The sequence below is a fragment of the Gastrolobium bilobum genome, unplaced genomic scaffold (genome assembly GCF_033153095.1).
Source record: "Gastrolobium bilobum isolate Gb01-03AN ecotype WA unplaced genomic scaffold, APGP_CSIRO_Gbil_v1 utg70835, whole genome shotgun sequence".
NCBI classification, from domain to species: domain Eukaryota; kingdom Viridiplantae; phylum Streptophyta; class Magnoliopsida; order Fabales; family Fabaceae; genus Gastrolobium; species Gastrolobium bilobum.
The window spans coordinates 31,591-46,514 of record NW_026898127.1 but is presented as its reverse complement, the minus strand read 5'-3'; the positions used below and the strand labels follow the sequence as shown (position 1 = coordinate 46,514).

The 14,924-nt window shown below is 35.7% G+C and overlaps 1 protein-coding gene and 1 non-coding gene across 2 annotated transcripts; one reads left to right on the top strand and one right to left on the bottom strand.

The window, feature by feature from the left end:
• Positions 1-438: 438 nt before the first annotated feature.
• LOC133313008 (uncharacterized) lies at positions 439-2,340 on the bottom strand. The gene is made up of 2 exons (XM_061514305.1): positions 2,141-2,340; positions 439-2,011 (listed from the first exon to the last, which is right to left on the bottom strand). The coding sequence occupies exons 1-2, from the start codon at positions 2,338-2,340 to the stop codon at positions 439-441; spliced, it is 1,773 nt and encodes a 590-aa protein (XP_061370289.1).
• A 37-nt stretch (positions 2,341-2,377) lies between these two features.
• LOC133313010 (small nucleolar RNA R71) lies at positions 2,378-2,484 on the top strand. Its single transcript, XR_009751755.1, has one exon. It is a non-coding gene; the product is annotated as a small nucleolar RNA R71 (small nucleolar RNA).
• The last annotated feature ends 12,440 nt before the right edge of the window (positions 2,485-14,924 follow it).

The following is a 14,924-nucleotide window of genomic DNA, read 5'->3' as shown; positions in this document are numbered from 1 at the left end:
TAAAAGAATCCTAAGCAAGAAATCAGAAAAATTTGATATTGTACTCTGCACACATGTCACAGATAAAGAAACTACGTCAGCATGTCATATCCAAAAAAAATCATAGTCACGTCAAGATCAGTCTCAATATACATCTCATATCAACATGAACTAAAATCAACAAAAGAAAAAAAATCTAAACATTGAGACAATGGTCAATCCTCATCAATTTCAGTAGTGGGTGCAATATCATTTCTATCAGCATCCTGTGTAATAATTCTGCTCAATATCATACACAAAACATATAAATAATAAGAGTACTGTGTATACTAAAATGTTGGAAAATAAAAAATAAACTATGCTAAGAATAATTAAAATAAGGGGAAAATAAAAAATGCCTCCCACAAGCGCTTGTTTTACGTCATGAGCCTGACGTACCTCTTTTATGTTCATGGTGGTTCAAAGCATGGGCCAAGCTCTATCATTCAGAAATGGTGTCCTCCCATAGTACTCTTGTGCATATGAGTGAGATGAAGTAGGCTCAATAGCTTTGAATTTTGTGTTTACGTGTTTTCCTTTGCTCCTGAGCTTCTCTATTTTAACCTTTGGCTTACTTTCTTGAGAAGAATTCTCTTTGTGCTTTTCTTCTCCTTTCTTTTCACTAATATAGTAGACTTGATCTTCCGGTTGAATTATAGGTGAGGGAACTTCTTTATCAAAGAACTTGAAAATTGCTTGCTCCCCGTCTACCCGTAAGATCAACTCGCCTTTCGGTACATCAATCAGCGCTCCTGAGGTTGCCAAGAAAGGTCTTCCGAAGATCATAGGAATAGTAGAATTTTCCTCTATATCAAGGATGACAAAATCAACAGGAATGATGAATTTGTCAACCTTTACCAGTATGTCCTCAATAATGCCATAAGCTTGCTTTGTAGAGCGGTCAGCCAGTTGAACTATTGTCTTGGTTGGCCTTACTTCAGTGATCCCCAGTTTCTTCATCATAAATAGTGGCATCACGTTGATGCTGGCACCGAGATCACATAGAACATTTTTCACTTCCATATTGCCTATGTTGCATGGAATGCTAAATCTTCCTGGATCTTTAAGCTTTGGAGGCAACTTTTTCTGGATAATGGCACTACATTCCTCTGTCAGCGTCACTGTCTCACATTCTTGTAGCTTACGCTTTCGTGATAGAAGATCTTTCATGAACTTTGCGTAATTGGGCATGTTCTCCAAGGCTTCAGTAAACGGGATATTGATTTGCAGCTTCTTGAAAATGTCAAGGAACTTGGAATACTGCTGCTTTTTGATTTCCTCTCTGAACCTCTGCGGATATGGAATCTTTGCATAAGGTGAGAGCTCCAATGGCTTTTCTTGCCTTTCTTGAGCTTTCTTTTTCTCCCATTTGAACTCTTTCTTCTCAGGAACAGTTTTCTCTGCAGCAAATTCTTTGGCAACTTCTTTTTCTTTTTCCTTTTCAGTTGCAAGATCATCATCTTTCTTTTTCTCAACTGAAGGCTTTACCACAGGTTCAATGGCTTTCTCACTCATAGTAGTAATCGCATTGCAGTGTTCCCTACTTGGATTTGGAATAGTGTTACTTGGAAAAGTTCCTTGAACTCTTTCAGTGAACTGCTTTGATAGCTGGCCAATCTGAGTTTCAAGATTCTGGATAGAAGCTTCTTGATTCCGGAATGAGGCCCTTGTTTCTTGCATAAAGGCTGAAGTGTCTTCTCTGAAAGCATTGGAACTCTGAATGTAATCTGACGTGGTCTTGGATAGTTGTGCAAAGGCCTTCTCCCACTCTGATCGTTGTGGAGGTTGTTGTGGTACTGGCATAGGAGGATTCAGCTGATGGTTCGAACTGTAACTAAATCCTGGGTGTTGATTTTGATTTTTATTTCTCCACCCTTGATTCTGATTATTGCCGTATTGGTTCCTCCCTGGATTATATGGAGCTTTTTGATCATGCCAAATTCCATTAACATCTGCAGTTTCGGGTGCCTTGCAGTCATCAGTAGCATGAGCACTTGCACAAATATCACAAACAATAGAAGAAGTATTAACAGAAGCTACTGGAGTATTAACAGAAGAAACTTGAAAATCAGAAAATTGCTTTGTGAGAGCATCTAGTTGTTGTTGCTGTTTCTTATTAAACTGTAGAATCTGATCATTCTGGGCCAGGATGGCATCATAGCCATCAAGCTTCATAATCCTCGCTCTTCTCTGTGGTACGGGAGCATTATCATACTCTTGAGAGGCTAAAGACTCTAATAATTCCAAGGCTTCCTCTGGAGTTTTTGTTTTCAAGGACCCTCCTGATGCAACATTCACCAATGTTCTTGCGTTGGGCTTCATCCCTTGGAAGAAAGTTCTCGCTTGTTCCCAGGCTTCAATGCCATGTTGGGGACACTTCCTGAGTAGTCCTTTGAATATTTCCCATGCTTTATATAGAGATTCACTTTCTTTTTGTTCAAAAGAAGTGATATCCGCCTTGAGCTTTGCCATTTTCGAAGATGAGAAAAATTTGTCCAAAAATTTGGTTGCCAAGTCGTCCCAGTGAGTGATGCTTCCTTGAGGTAACGATTGCAACCATCCTCTTGCTTTGTCTTTAAGTGAACATGGGAACAATCTGAGCAAAATAGCATCCCGAGACACCCCATTCATCTTCAAGGTATCACAATATAGCAAGAAGTTTTCCAGATGGATGTAAGGGTCTTCTGTGCTTCCTCTGGCAAATTGGTCTTTCCGAATTAATTGTAAAAGTGCCGGCTTGAGTTCGAAGTTGTTAGCATCCACGTTTGGTCTAACAATACTCGCCGTGTGTGGAACTCGAGCAGGAGTCATGTAATCTTCCAACGTTCTCGGAGGTGGTGGAGGTGCATTGTTGTCTCCCATTGCTTCTTCTCTTGGTTCTGTTGAGCTTGAAGCTTCTTTCTCTTGCTGTCTTCTTTCTTTAGCAAGTTTTCTGTTTCTTTTTGTTGTTTTCTCTATCTCCGGGTCGAATTGCAAGGAATCGGTGTCAACGATACCTCATATAAACCAGAAAAATAGATTATATAAAATAAGAAAATAAAACTGAATTTAAATAACAGAAAATTAAATAACAGAAAATAAGGTCCAATCTAAAGAATTAATAGCTACTATTAATGTTGAAATAGTAATCCCCGGCAACGGCGCCGAAAACTTGTTGCTACTCACGGCAAGTGCACCGATCGTACAAGTAATATATGATTAAGTAAGAGATCGTTCCCACGAGGATTACGGTTCAAGCACTAATTCACTATCGCAAACTTAGTTGGACAATCGAAAGTGTATTTGGAAACAGGATTTGAATTGCAAAATTAAAATATTAAATATTAAGCTAATTACTTGCAAGAATTAAAGACAAGAAATTAAAGATGTGATTTAACTAATAAAATAAAAACGTAGCTAGGGGTTCGATTTCATTTAATCTCCTTATTACGTTTGAATTCCTTCTAAATGTTAATTGTCCTTAGTATCAATCTAATCAATTCTTTCGCATGTTATTAGAGCTCAATCCCTTGTTACTCTAAAACCTTTACAATATTGGAAGAACCCTAGTTCCCCGGTTATTCCCCAAGCATGCAAGCATTAAATTCAAGAATCTTAAAGATTACGCAAACCCTATGTCTATCCCTAGAATCATAACGTTTACGATGAAGTTATCAGATATGGATCACACACCAACATTCCTATTGTCATGCATTCACCGATGATCATTATATAAGATTCAAGCCTATATAAAGCATTAAAAACAGATAACTTCATTCATGATATAAAGGAAAATTAACACAGCGAATTGTTCAAAACATAATAAATCGACTAAAATCCATCTAACCCTAACTACTTAAAGAACTAGCCGGACATGGCAAAATCAAGAACAAAAGAAAATAGAAAAGCTCCCCCAAACTCCATAAGTGATTGGTGGATCTTCAATATCTCCAGTGAACACTTGACGTTGATCCGTCTCCGCCGCTCACGAACATGAATCTGATGTTTCTCCGTGTTCCTTCAGCCTCCAAGCACCCAAGAGTTGTTTAGCAATGTAAAAGTTATGTATTTCTGGTCCCCAATGGTGTTTAAATAGGTCAAGAGTTCGTATCTTGATGAAACACCTTGAATGGGCCTAAGTTGGATCTGACTGGGCGCTTAAGCTTGTTGTAGCGCGCTTAAGCGCCCTAGGACGGTGATTTTAGATTCGCGTTCCGCGCTTAAGCGCGATGGAGGGCGCTTAAGCGCGCTCCTCGCGACAAAACTTTCTTCTTGTGGCGCGCTTAAGCCCTGATTTGGGGGCTTAAGCGCCCATAGGCCGAGACTCTTTGGGTATCTTGGAGGCTTAAGCTTCCTTATTGGGGCTTAAGCTTCCATTGGCAGAGGCTATTTGCTTGTTTAGGAGGCTTAAGCTTCATGATGGAGGCTTAAGCTTCCTCTCTAACAACTTGATAAGATCTCAAATCTATCTTGTTTTTGATCTTCCTCTATCATCTCTTGATCTCATCTTTTCTAGTTGTGATCTCTATCTATCCAATCTTCATCTTTGACTCCTTTTGTCAACAAATCCCTAAAAAATAGCAAAGATGATTCAATTAAACAAAAATTTAGATAATGTTCATGATTATTATATTAAACCCTAGTTTTTGACTTATTTAATTTGATATTTTATATTAATTTAGTCTATAAAATAAGATAAACTAAAGGTTTATCAGGTTTATTTTAATTAAAAATGTTCTGAATTATTTTCTATTTATAAAAAATTTGTGCTTAGATTAATACTCAATTTGGTGCTTCTATTCGTGTTTTATGCAATGATAATGTAAAAGAGTATGTGTCTTTTGAATTTTTTAAAAAATAGAGAACGTTACACCACACTGTCTCTCCACACACCCCGTAATAAAATTGAGTGGTTGAACGTAAAAAACAGACATCTAGTTGAAACAACACGTACCCTTCTCCTTCATATGAATGTTCTATTCCAGTTTTGTGCAGATGCTATTATTACCTCTTGTTTTCTCATTAACCACATGTCATCTTCCATGCTTAATAATGAAAGTCTCATATGATGTTTTATTGACATGTACTCCTCTCTATCCACTGCATCTTCAAGTGCCTCTTCCTTGGTTACTCTCGCTTTTAGAAGGGTTACCACTGCTACTCTCTTACTCAAGTGTTACATTTTGTTTGTTGATGTCACCTTTCTCGATCGCTAACCCCTCTCCTATTCCAAAACTCCCATGTACAGGTTCATCATATTCTTCTCATTTTTTTCTTGATTTGTCTTTAACAGTTATAGTTTTGGCCCTATTGTGAACCATACTCTGGATGACTTGTCACCTTCATTGGTTGTCTTTTCCCCTTAAGCTTCTCCACCAGAGACTACTCTCATTGCCCACCATAAAGGTATCTGGTCCACTCACAACCCTCATTCTCTTTATGCTTTTTGAGATGTGATCGACTCTCTTTACAATATTTTACCTTTGCTTCTAATCTTTCTTCTGCTTTTATTCTTAAGATCACAGGTGAAGCACTATCTCATACGGGTTGGCGTCGGGAAATGCTTTATGAAATGATGACTCTTCACTCTAATAGCATATGGGATCTTGTTCTCACTGCTTCTGCGAAATCTGTTGTCAGTTATCGATAGGTCTTATTCGTCAAAATTGGTCCTAATAGCCTTGTTGATTTCCTCGAAGCTCGCTTAGTGTCAAATAGATACACTCATATTTTTGACTTGACTATGAGCACACCTTCTCTCCTGTTGTCAAGATGGTTTTCGTCTACTTGTTTTTATCCTTATTGCCATTCGCCACTGGTTTCTTCTTCAGCTTAACATAAAAGATGCCTTTTTGTACGGTGATTTGTATGAAGAAGTCTACATGGAGCAACTGCCTAACTTTGCTTCTTAGGGGGAGTCTGGGATGGTATGCAAGCTTCGTAAATCCTTATATGGTCTAAATCAAGTCCCCTTACACTTGGTTTAATCGCTTCAGTTCAGTTGTTCAAGCCTTCAGTTTAACCCAAAATAAAGTTGATCTATCTATTTTCTATCTGATCAGTGCATCTACCTCTTGGTCTATATTGATCATTATTACTGTCAATGATCAAGCTGAGATTGATCAGTTAAAGCAAAACTTATTCAACCAATTTCAGACTAAAGTCCTTGGCAAACTTTTTTATTCTTGGGGGATCAAAGTGGAACAATTCAGGCAAGGTATTTTCATTTGTCAAAGAAAGTATGTCCTGGATATCTTAGAGGAGACTGATATGTTGGGATGTAAACCCATTGTTAAGCTCTTAACCACACAAAGGGAGCCATTATTAGATCTTAACCATTATAGCAGACTAGTTAGAAAGTTAAATTATTTTACTGGGACAAGACCAAACTCACAATTAGTGTGGTAAGTCAATTTCTTGATTCTCTTTATGACTCTCATTAGGACGCAGTTGTCAGGATTCTTGAATGCATCAAAAAAGCATTAGGAAAATGCTTATTATACAAAAATAAGGGACATACTGAAGTGTGTAGCTATTCAAATGATGATTGGATATGATCCCCCTCAAACAGATGCTCCACTTCGGAGTACTGCATCCTCTTTGGAGGAAATTTGATTTCTTGAAAGAGTAAGAAGCAGATTATGGTAGCCAGGTCAAGTGCTAAAGATGAATATTAGGCAATAGAAACTATAATCTGGGATCTCATATGGTTAAAACAATTGATTAATAAACTACGCTTCTATGAACAACAACCCATGAGACTCATTTATGACAATCAAGCCACGCTACAAATAACTTTTAGCTTGGTCTTTCATGAGAGGACCAAGCAAATTGAAATTTATTGCCACTTTATTCGAGAAAAAAATAATCTGAAGAGATCGAGATAATATTTATCAATTCTAATTATCAACTTGCAGATGTTGTCCCCTAAGCTCTTAAAAGTCCACATGTGGATTATATCTGTAGCAAACTTGGAGCATATACACAAGGTGAAGTGTTAGAAATATTGAAATTATCTATTATTATTAATAATAATTATTATATATATATTAGTTACCTTATCTTATTAGGATTAGAATTAGAATTTTGATTTATCCTTTAAGTCCTTTAGTTTCTCTCTATATTGTGTAGGAGCAATTAGATCATGCGAAAGCGTTTAGACCATTGCGGTTTAGATGTATAGGATCATCATTGTTTAGAATTACCTTTTGTAGCGCAAATCTGAGATGATGCTCCACAAACTAAAGTCTTTTGCGTCACAGCACGAACTCACAAACTGATCTCCTTAGCGTTGCAGTACGAACAACCTCCTTGAAGCTAGACTGTGGCAGATCTTCCATACTACGTCTCAAGGGGAAATGTACTTTCAGGGAGATGACTTTACCTCAGCCTCTACAACCACCAAGTGAAGACTAGAGAGGCTGGTGACTATTAGTGAATAATATATATGGGTTCCAAGAAACCTTAGCCCTATGCAGAATAGGCTTTAGGTTTCTTGGGCTCTTCTTACACACTAGACCTTATTAGGCTTTAGTGAAAGAGCAAAACTCAACAATTTCCCACTTGCTCTTGAGTACAAACTTGAGCCCAAAGCCCAAGTCCATGTATCCCATTAGTCATCATCAATTGAAATTGCCCCATCCCTTATCTCGAGCTAGCCTGGGGGTCTACCATATGTTATTAATCAAGGCTCTTGATAATCAACGAATGATTATCTAATTCGGTGCTACTCCACTAAAAGCCCAAACTTGTACTCCAAGATTAATAACACTTATAAAATGAATATGCATCGTCCCATTGCAGAATGTCTATAATTGATTGACAAGTTTTTTATAACTCAATCAATTATTTATTCCCTTGACTATGATAGTTTCTCTAATGAATTACATGCACTGGCCAATAGTGTCTTCAATATCCAAGTACCGAAACATATCAAGTGGACATATCCTACAAATTCCATGTTGTTTATCTCATAAATACCAATAATAAAATAATCTTGCTCCCAAAATACCGAGTTATTGGCCGTCAATAGATCAAACCTCTCCCGTTGGTAAATCAAAAAATGAAAAATATTTGATTACGTATTTATAATAAACTCAGAATTCAGAGCAATCACATAACTACAGTTATCTGGAGATTTGATACCTTATGACAGAAAAATAACCTTAATCAAATCTCTCCTTGATTCTTTCATTGTGAATGTTAATTCACACCAATATTTTACAATAACTCGGACAAAATCATTTCATAAAATATTGCAGCCTAAATAAAGTACCCAACTTTATTTAACAGCTGTAAATCTATTAATCAATTGTGAGAACCTATGATCATGTCCTCTATGAACGTATCCATATGATCATATACTCCACAATTGATACAGACCTTGATGTGTGTAAATAGTCAGCAAAATAAATAAATAAAACCTCATTTGTAAAATTCAGAAAATGATTAGATTATTTCATTGTCTTAGTTCAAGAGCATGATGAACCCAGTATCTCCCACTCGCTTAATGCAAGTCTGGGATCCCCCTAAGACCCAAAGAAGTAACATACCTCTCGAACATAAGTTCAGACAAACTCTTAGTAACTGGGTCTGCAAGATCCACCTCTAATGCTATATGAGTTTAGTGCAAAACTCATAGCTTGAGGTTTATTTCTTAACTCAATATCCACTTAAAAAACTAAATCCGTGAAAACTCAGTTTTTCAAGACTCACACTAGTTTATACGAATACATAACCTCTCGTTCTCCAAAGATACTTGAGTATATGCTTAACAATAATCTAGTGTTCCTCTAGGTCTAGAAAGATACCATCTCATTACTCCCACTTTGTGGCAGATGTCTGGTTTAACGTTCAACATGGTATACATGAGACTACCTATTGCCCATGAATAAGGTATCTTACTCATGCATTCTTCCTTCTTAGGAGTCTTTGGTTACTCCTTATAAAGATGAATTTCACATCTGAGAGTTATAATTCTTCTCTTAAATTCTCATGTTGAATTCTGGCAAGAGTTTTGTCAATATAAGTAGCCTAAGGTGATGCCAACAATTTATTCTTCCTGTCTCATAAGAGTTTTATACCAAGAATATAATTGGCTTCCTAGTACTTCCATACCAAAACACTAACTTAGCCAATTCTTTATACTTGATATTATATCCATGTTGTTTCCAATAAGAAGTATATCATCTACACAAAGTACCAAAAACGCTACTGTCTTCTGTTGGATCCTTTACATACAAATACACATTATTCATCAAAGTTCTCTCGAAATCAAAATTTTGATAACATGATCAAAACTGATGTTCCAAGACCTGGATGCTTGCTTAAGTCCATGAAAAAGACTTTCACAACTTATATATCGTGTGTTCCTGCCCATGTACTATAAACCCCTTTGGTTGTTGTATGTATATATCCTGACATCCAACTCCCAAAATGAAATCTCATAATTGAGACTTATATCAACAACTAAGAGAATCTGCTCAGACTCAAGCATGGCGTCAGGTAAAAATTGCCTCCAAGCTAGCTTTGAAGGTTTTTACCTTCCTGTCCATCATCTCTTTGCCTTTTATGTCCACATGCACCTAGTGAGTTTTACCCCTCTTGGTGCCTTTACTAGGGACTAAACGGAGTTGAAATATAAGTATTCCATCTCATTGTTCATAGCTTGAGCAACACTTGATCATAACATCTTCTAGTGCATTATCGTAACTAATAGGATCAATTTCACTCAACAAGAGATAACTGGAGAGTTAACAAGGTTCTCTCCCACTACTAATGTACCGCACTAGACCTTGTGTATTTACAGGTAGATCAATTCCAGTAAAGAATGGGTCCAATGGTGGATCTTCAATTTCATGAGGATCCACTTATTCATGATATTGTTCTTCCATATGTGATACTAATATTTCTACTGATTTCACTTATATATTATTATGTTGAATTTTCAATTATGGTTCCTTTATTTTTTTCACCCAGAGATATATTTCTCCCCTCTTTGAACAATCAAGGGAATAATGGATGAAGCTTCTAGAGATTCTGGAAATTCTTGATCTGAGATAAGTCTCATCAAGAATAACCTTACTTAAGAGCTTATAATTTCTCATCTAGTCCTCCTTGAAGAAAATAATTTGAGTGTTGATACCATCCCACTTAGATCATTTTGTCCTTAGGACTAAATAAGATCTCATCTATGGTTCTCTTAGGGTAACCAAAAGATATGCACTCTTCCGTACAAGATTTCATCTTATTTGATTGATGTTGTAGGACATGTGCCATAGCACCCTAAAACCAATGATGGTTTGATCTGGGCTTGCACTGTTTCCATAATTCTTTAGGTGTCTTCACAACAAGCTTTGACAGAACCAAGTTAAGAAGGTACATTTCCTTCACCTAGGCATCTCCCTAGAACAACATTGGCAAAGATGAATAATTGAACGTGGTCTTCACCAAGTCTAGAAATGTTTGATTATTGTATACTGCAACTTCATTCAACTAACTTCTTAGAGTTGATAGTTATGAAAACTATCCCTCTTAAATTAGGTAAGACCTGAACTTACTAGACATGTATCCAACACTTTTATCAGACCAAAGTGTTTTGATTTGAACACCTAGATGCTTTTCTACCTCAGACTTAAAATCTCTTGGAATTTTCCAAAAGCTTTAGACTTATAGCGCACTAGGTTCATCTGTCCAAATTCAAAGTAAACATTTATATAATGAAGTACTCATCACCTCTTCTGGCTTGAACACTAATTGGTCCACATACATTAGTATGTACCAATTCCAGTTGAATAGTTGCGCAAATCCTTTTGACCTTGTAGGATTGCTTGGCCATTTTACCTTTCAAATAGGACCAACATGTAGCTTTTAGTTAAAAGATTCTTGAACTTTCAGTCCCTGTTTTAACTAAACCATGTTTTCTATTTGAGGTAATCTGACTCAATCATAAAAGCCAAAAATATGTTTCAATTGAAACTTTTATTTCTTTGGTAAATGTTCTTGTTCATCATCCTTTCCATTCAACATAATAAATTTAGGGGGGTATAGGACAGAGGTAATAAAGACTATTTAAACAATGTACCGGAACAAAACAAGATGAAGATGAACTTCGAAATATAACTGAGGAATCAATTGCATTGTCAAACCATGTTTTAATCAAAACAACTAACAATAATTCCTAATTCGGAACAAATAAACAGTCACCCAAAATTTTAAATAATTTGCCTACTGCAAATGCAGACACAAGTTTCCATTTTCAAGCTTAAAATATCTTTGTCCACTTCTGACAGGTATGCCAAGTTTGAACTACTGCAAAGAGTAACAAACATAATCAGATATTCATGAATGAATGATTCATTCACTGATCAAGCCTTAATATACTCATGTCTGGTTCTTTTCATCACCTTTGGACAATTTTTCTTTCAGTGTTCCTTCAGTCTGCACTTGAAGCACTTGCCTTGTGGCTCATAGCAACTAGTTTGACAATAGATAACCAAGTTATTTTGTTTTTGTTACTACCCTTGGATTTAACAAGACTTTTAGTAAAACCTGCGCTGACTGCATTCTATCTAGCAGATCTGCTAGACACGGCAAACATGTCATTAAGAGTCTGAAGCATCTCTACTTTACTCTTAACCATGTATACTTGCTTATGCGAGTGTTTGGAAAGACTAACAAGAATATAATAGCAAACTACCATATTTGTCCTTTTCCAATTTGAGTATTGCGCCTTTGTTTTCTAAGACGCATTCTCTGTAGTTGTTATGCCCCCTGGTATTGTGAGGACAAATTTTAGCTTTCATGTTTTAGAACAATATCAAAATTAATTTTCCACTTATTTATAGTCGGTACCATCTAGAGGTTTTTGACTCAAAATCATTTCTAAGATATTTCTTAAAAAACATATAAAGCATACAATTACAAACAAATAATGCAATAAACAAATGAAGTGCAAGTAGATTATCATAACTACTCTGGTTTAATGTTAGCTTTCCTTCAGTTTATCTTTACAAGGTTTACGTCAAACAAGTTACTTGTAAAACTAAAATTGTTATTTGGGCCTTCGGTGCCATTATCAAAGCCTCGTCGGAAGGGTTAATAACTTTACCATTTTTGAATGTAATTAGCCATTGTTTAATTTCAAAATTATCTTTAGTATCCAAATTTTGTCGACCACGATCCGTACAATATCTTACTAAAATTTTAAAATTGTTAAGGTCCAATAAAATAAAATTCGTTCATGCTTATCTGTCTGGGCTTCACATGACCATTTTAGTAATGGACCCACAAATGGAGCCCGCGGATTTTAAAATTAAATACTTAATTTAAAATCTTCACCCATTCAATATTTTTATATGAGAATTTTCATAACCTCTGTCGAATCCATTGTTTAATTTCAAAATTATCTTTAATAACTTAGTATTGTCGACGTTGGGTCGTACAATATTTTTTTTAAATTTTGAAATTATTAAGGTCCAATAAAATAAAATCCAGTTAAGCTTATCCGTTGAGGTTTCACATGACCATTTTATTAATGGACCCACAATGCGCATGAAAATTAAATTAATTTCTTAATTTAAATCTTCTTCCATGATTTTATAGGTCCAATAAAATCCAATCATGCTTATCCGATTGAGCTTCACACGATTATTTTATTAATGGTCCTATAATGCGCTTGAAGGTTAAATTAATTTTTGGGTTTTGTATCTATAATTTAACATGACCACAACAACTTTCCTACACACATAACATTTTGTGGGACCCACAATTTTTGAAACCAAAAAAAAAAAAACTCTGGCACGCAAAACGAATCTCTATAACATAACACAATCATTTTTCCTACAACATAACTCTTATTAAACCCTTAATTTTTTAATTTAAATCTCCTCCCATTCAAATAAGCAATTTTTCCAATTTTCAAGAATTGTTTAAATAAGAGTAACCTTTGTTTGATTTCAAAAACTATGTAAGTAAGAGCGCCGATGAACGTGCATCACTTAGCTTATCTGAATTTTGAAATCATTAAGGTCCTAAAATTCGGTCATGATAGACAGCATGTGTTTCACACAATCATGATACATGATTGTGGTATGCAGTGTGTGTTTAACACATGACCATTTTAGAAGACCACAAATTTCTCGCAAAATAAATTATTCTTTTAGGAAATTTTCTTAATTATTTTTCTAGATTTAAATCATCCAAATAACTAATTTAATTATTATTCTAGATTTCTGGAATCATAATAACTATTATTTATGAGGATAATTTGAAATCAAAATAATTTTCTTAACGATCAGTGAATTATTAAATTCGTTATGCACATATTTCAAAAATTAGAATTAATGTCATAATGACTATTAATTCAGCCTATCAAATGTAATAAATATTACATTTAAATTTTGAAATATTAACTAATTACCATAATGACTATGAATATAGTCGTACAAACATAACAGTCATAATGCTTATGTAATTAACAAGTTATGCAATAATATAACACCACTTATTCAATATCGCATGTTATCACATCAAGCGTGTTATCAATCATATTTTTCAACCATTCATAAAAAATAAAGCAATTAATTATTAAAAACTTTAATCCATGGTTTCCTAAAAAAAATAAAATTACAAAATAAACAAAAAATAAACATTGCAGCTCATTTGCTCCTTCCTTATGGTCCATAGGTTCTGTTTCAAGCCCCTTTATGGTAACCATGGCCAAAGGCCCAAAGTACCAAATTTTGACAAGAAACCCTAAGTCAACTTTCAGGAACTCTAGCCGTCACGTCCATTGCGTCGCCACCCGAACTCATCTCAGCACGAAACTCTAGGAAAAAGACCACCTTCAAGAGACGAAGTCGCCGCCACTGGAACTAGCCTGATCAAAGCTGTCACGCGACCACACACGCCCAATCCTTGCCGGCGAGTGGCGCCCACGCATAGCCACTTCCGGTGGCACGTGAGGGCGCGTCCGGCCTTCTCTTGGCCAGAACCAGTTGCCTTCTTGCTCAGGTTTCTGTGCTCCTTCACTTCATGTGGTTTGTTTCTCATATTGACCACCGGAAAGTCACGAACACGTCCAAACAATGACGAACGTACTTCTTTTTATATCTTCTTGATCTTATTTCCTTACAATTTTTGAAATACATAAAAATAATATGCAAAAATTGAAATAAAATCAAGGAGAAAATCTAATCATATGGGATTAGCCTCCTTGTTACAACCCAAGAAAATACAAAGAAATTTCTACCATGAATTAAAGTTAAAACCAAACAAAGAATTGAATTTTAATGAAAAGAATTATAAGGATACTCATTGAAAATTCATACCAATAAACATAGAAATCCTAAGTACCATATTTCATGATGAAAAACTAATTGCATGAAATTGTAAATCAAAACTAGATCAACATCCAAACTCACAATCTGGCTGTGATACTAATTGTAAGGGCAATTAGATCATGCAGAAACGTTTAGACCATTGCGATTTGGATGTATAGGATCATCATTGTTTATAATTACCTCTTGTAGCACATATATAAGATGATGCTCCACAAATTAGAGTCCTTTGCGTCACAGCACGAATTCACGAACTGATCTCCTCAGCGTCGCCGTACGAACAGCCTCCTTGAAGCTGGACTGTGACAGATCTTCCAGACTACGTCTCAAGGGAAAATGGAAATTGTGTGGACACTCTCTCACTTTCAGGGAGATGACCTTACCTCATCCTCCATAATCACCAAGTGAAAACTAGAGAGGCTGATGACTATTAGTATAGAATATATATGGGTCCAAGAAACCCTAGTCCTAAGCAGAATGAACTTTAGGTTTCTTGGACTCTTCTTACACACTAGGCCCTATTGGACTTTAGTGAAACAACAAAACTCAACATATTGCATGCGAATATACAATTCATTATTGTGAAAT

Bases quoted from the DNA above. Each gene is read 5' to 3' on its own strand.
- LOC133313008 (XM_061514305.1), bottom strand. From the start codon at position 2,340: ATGAAGCCCAACGCAAGAACATTGGTGAATGTTGCATCAGGAGGGTCC. The intron at 2,012-2,140 runs GTTTAATAAGAA...TATTTGTGCAAG, and splicing joins CAGAATGATCAGATTCTACA to TGCTCATGCTACTGATGACT.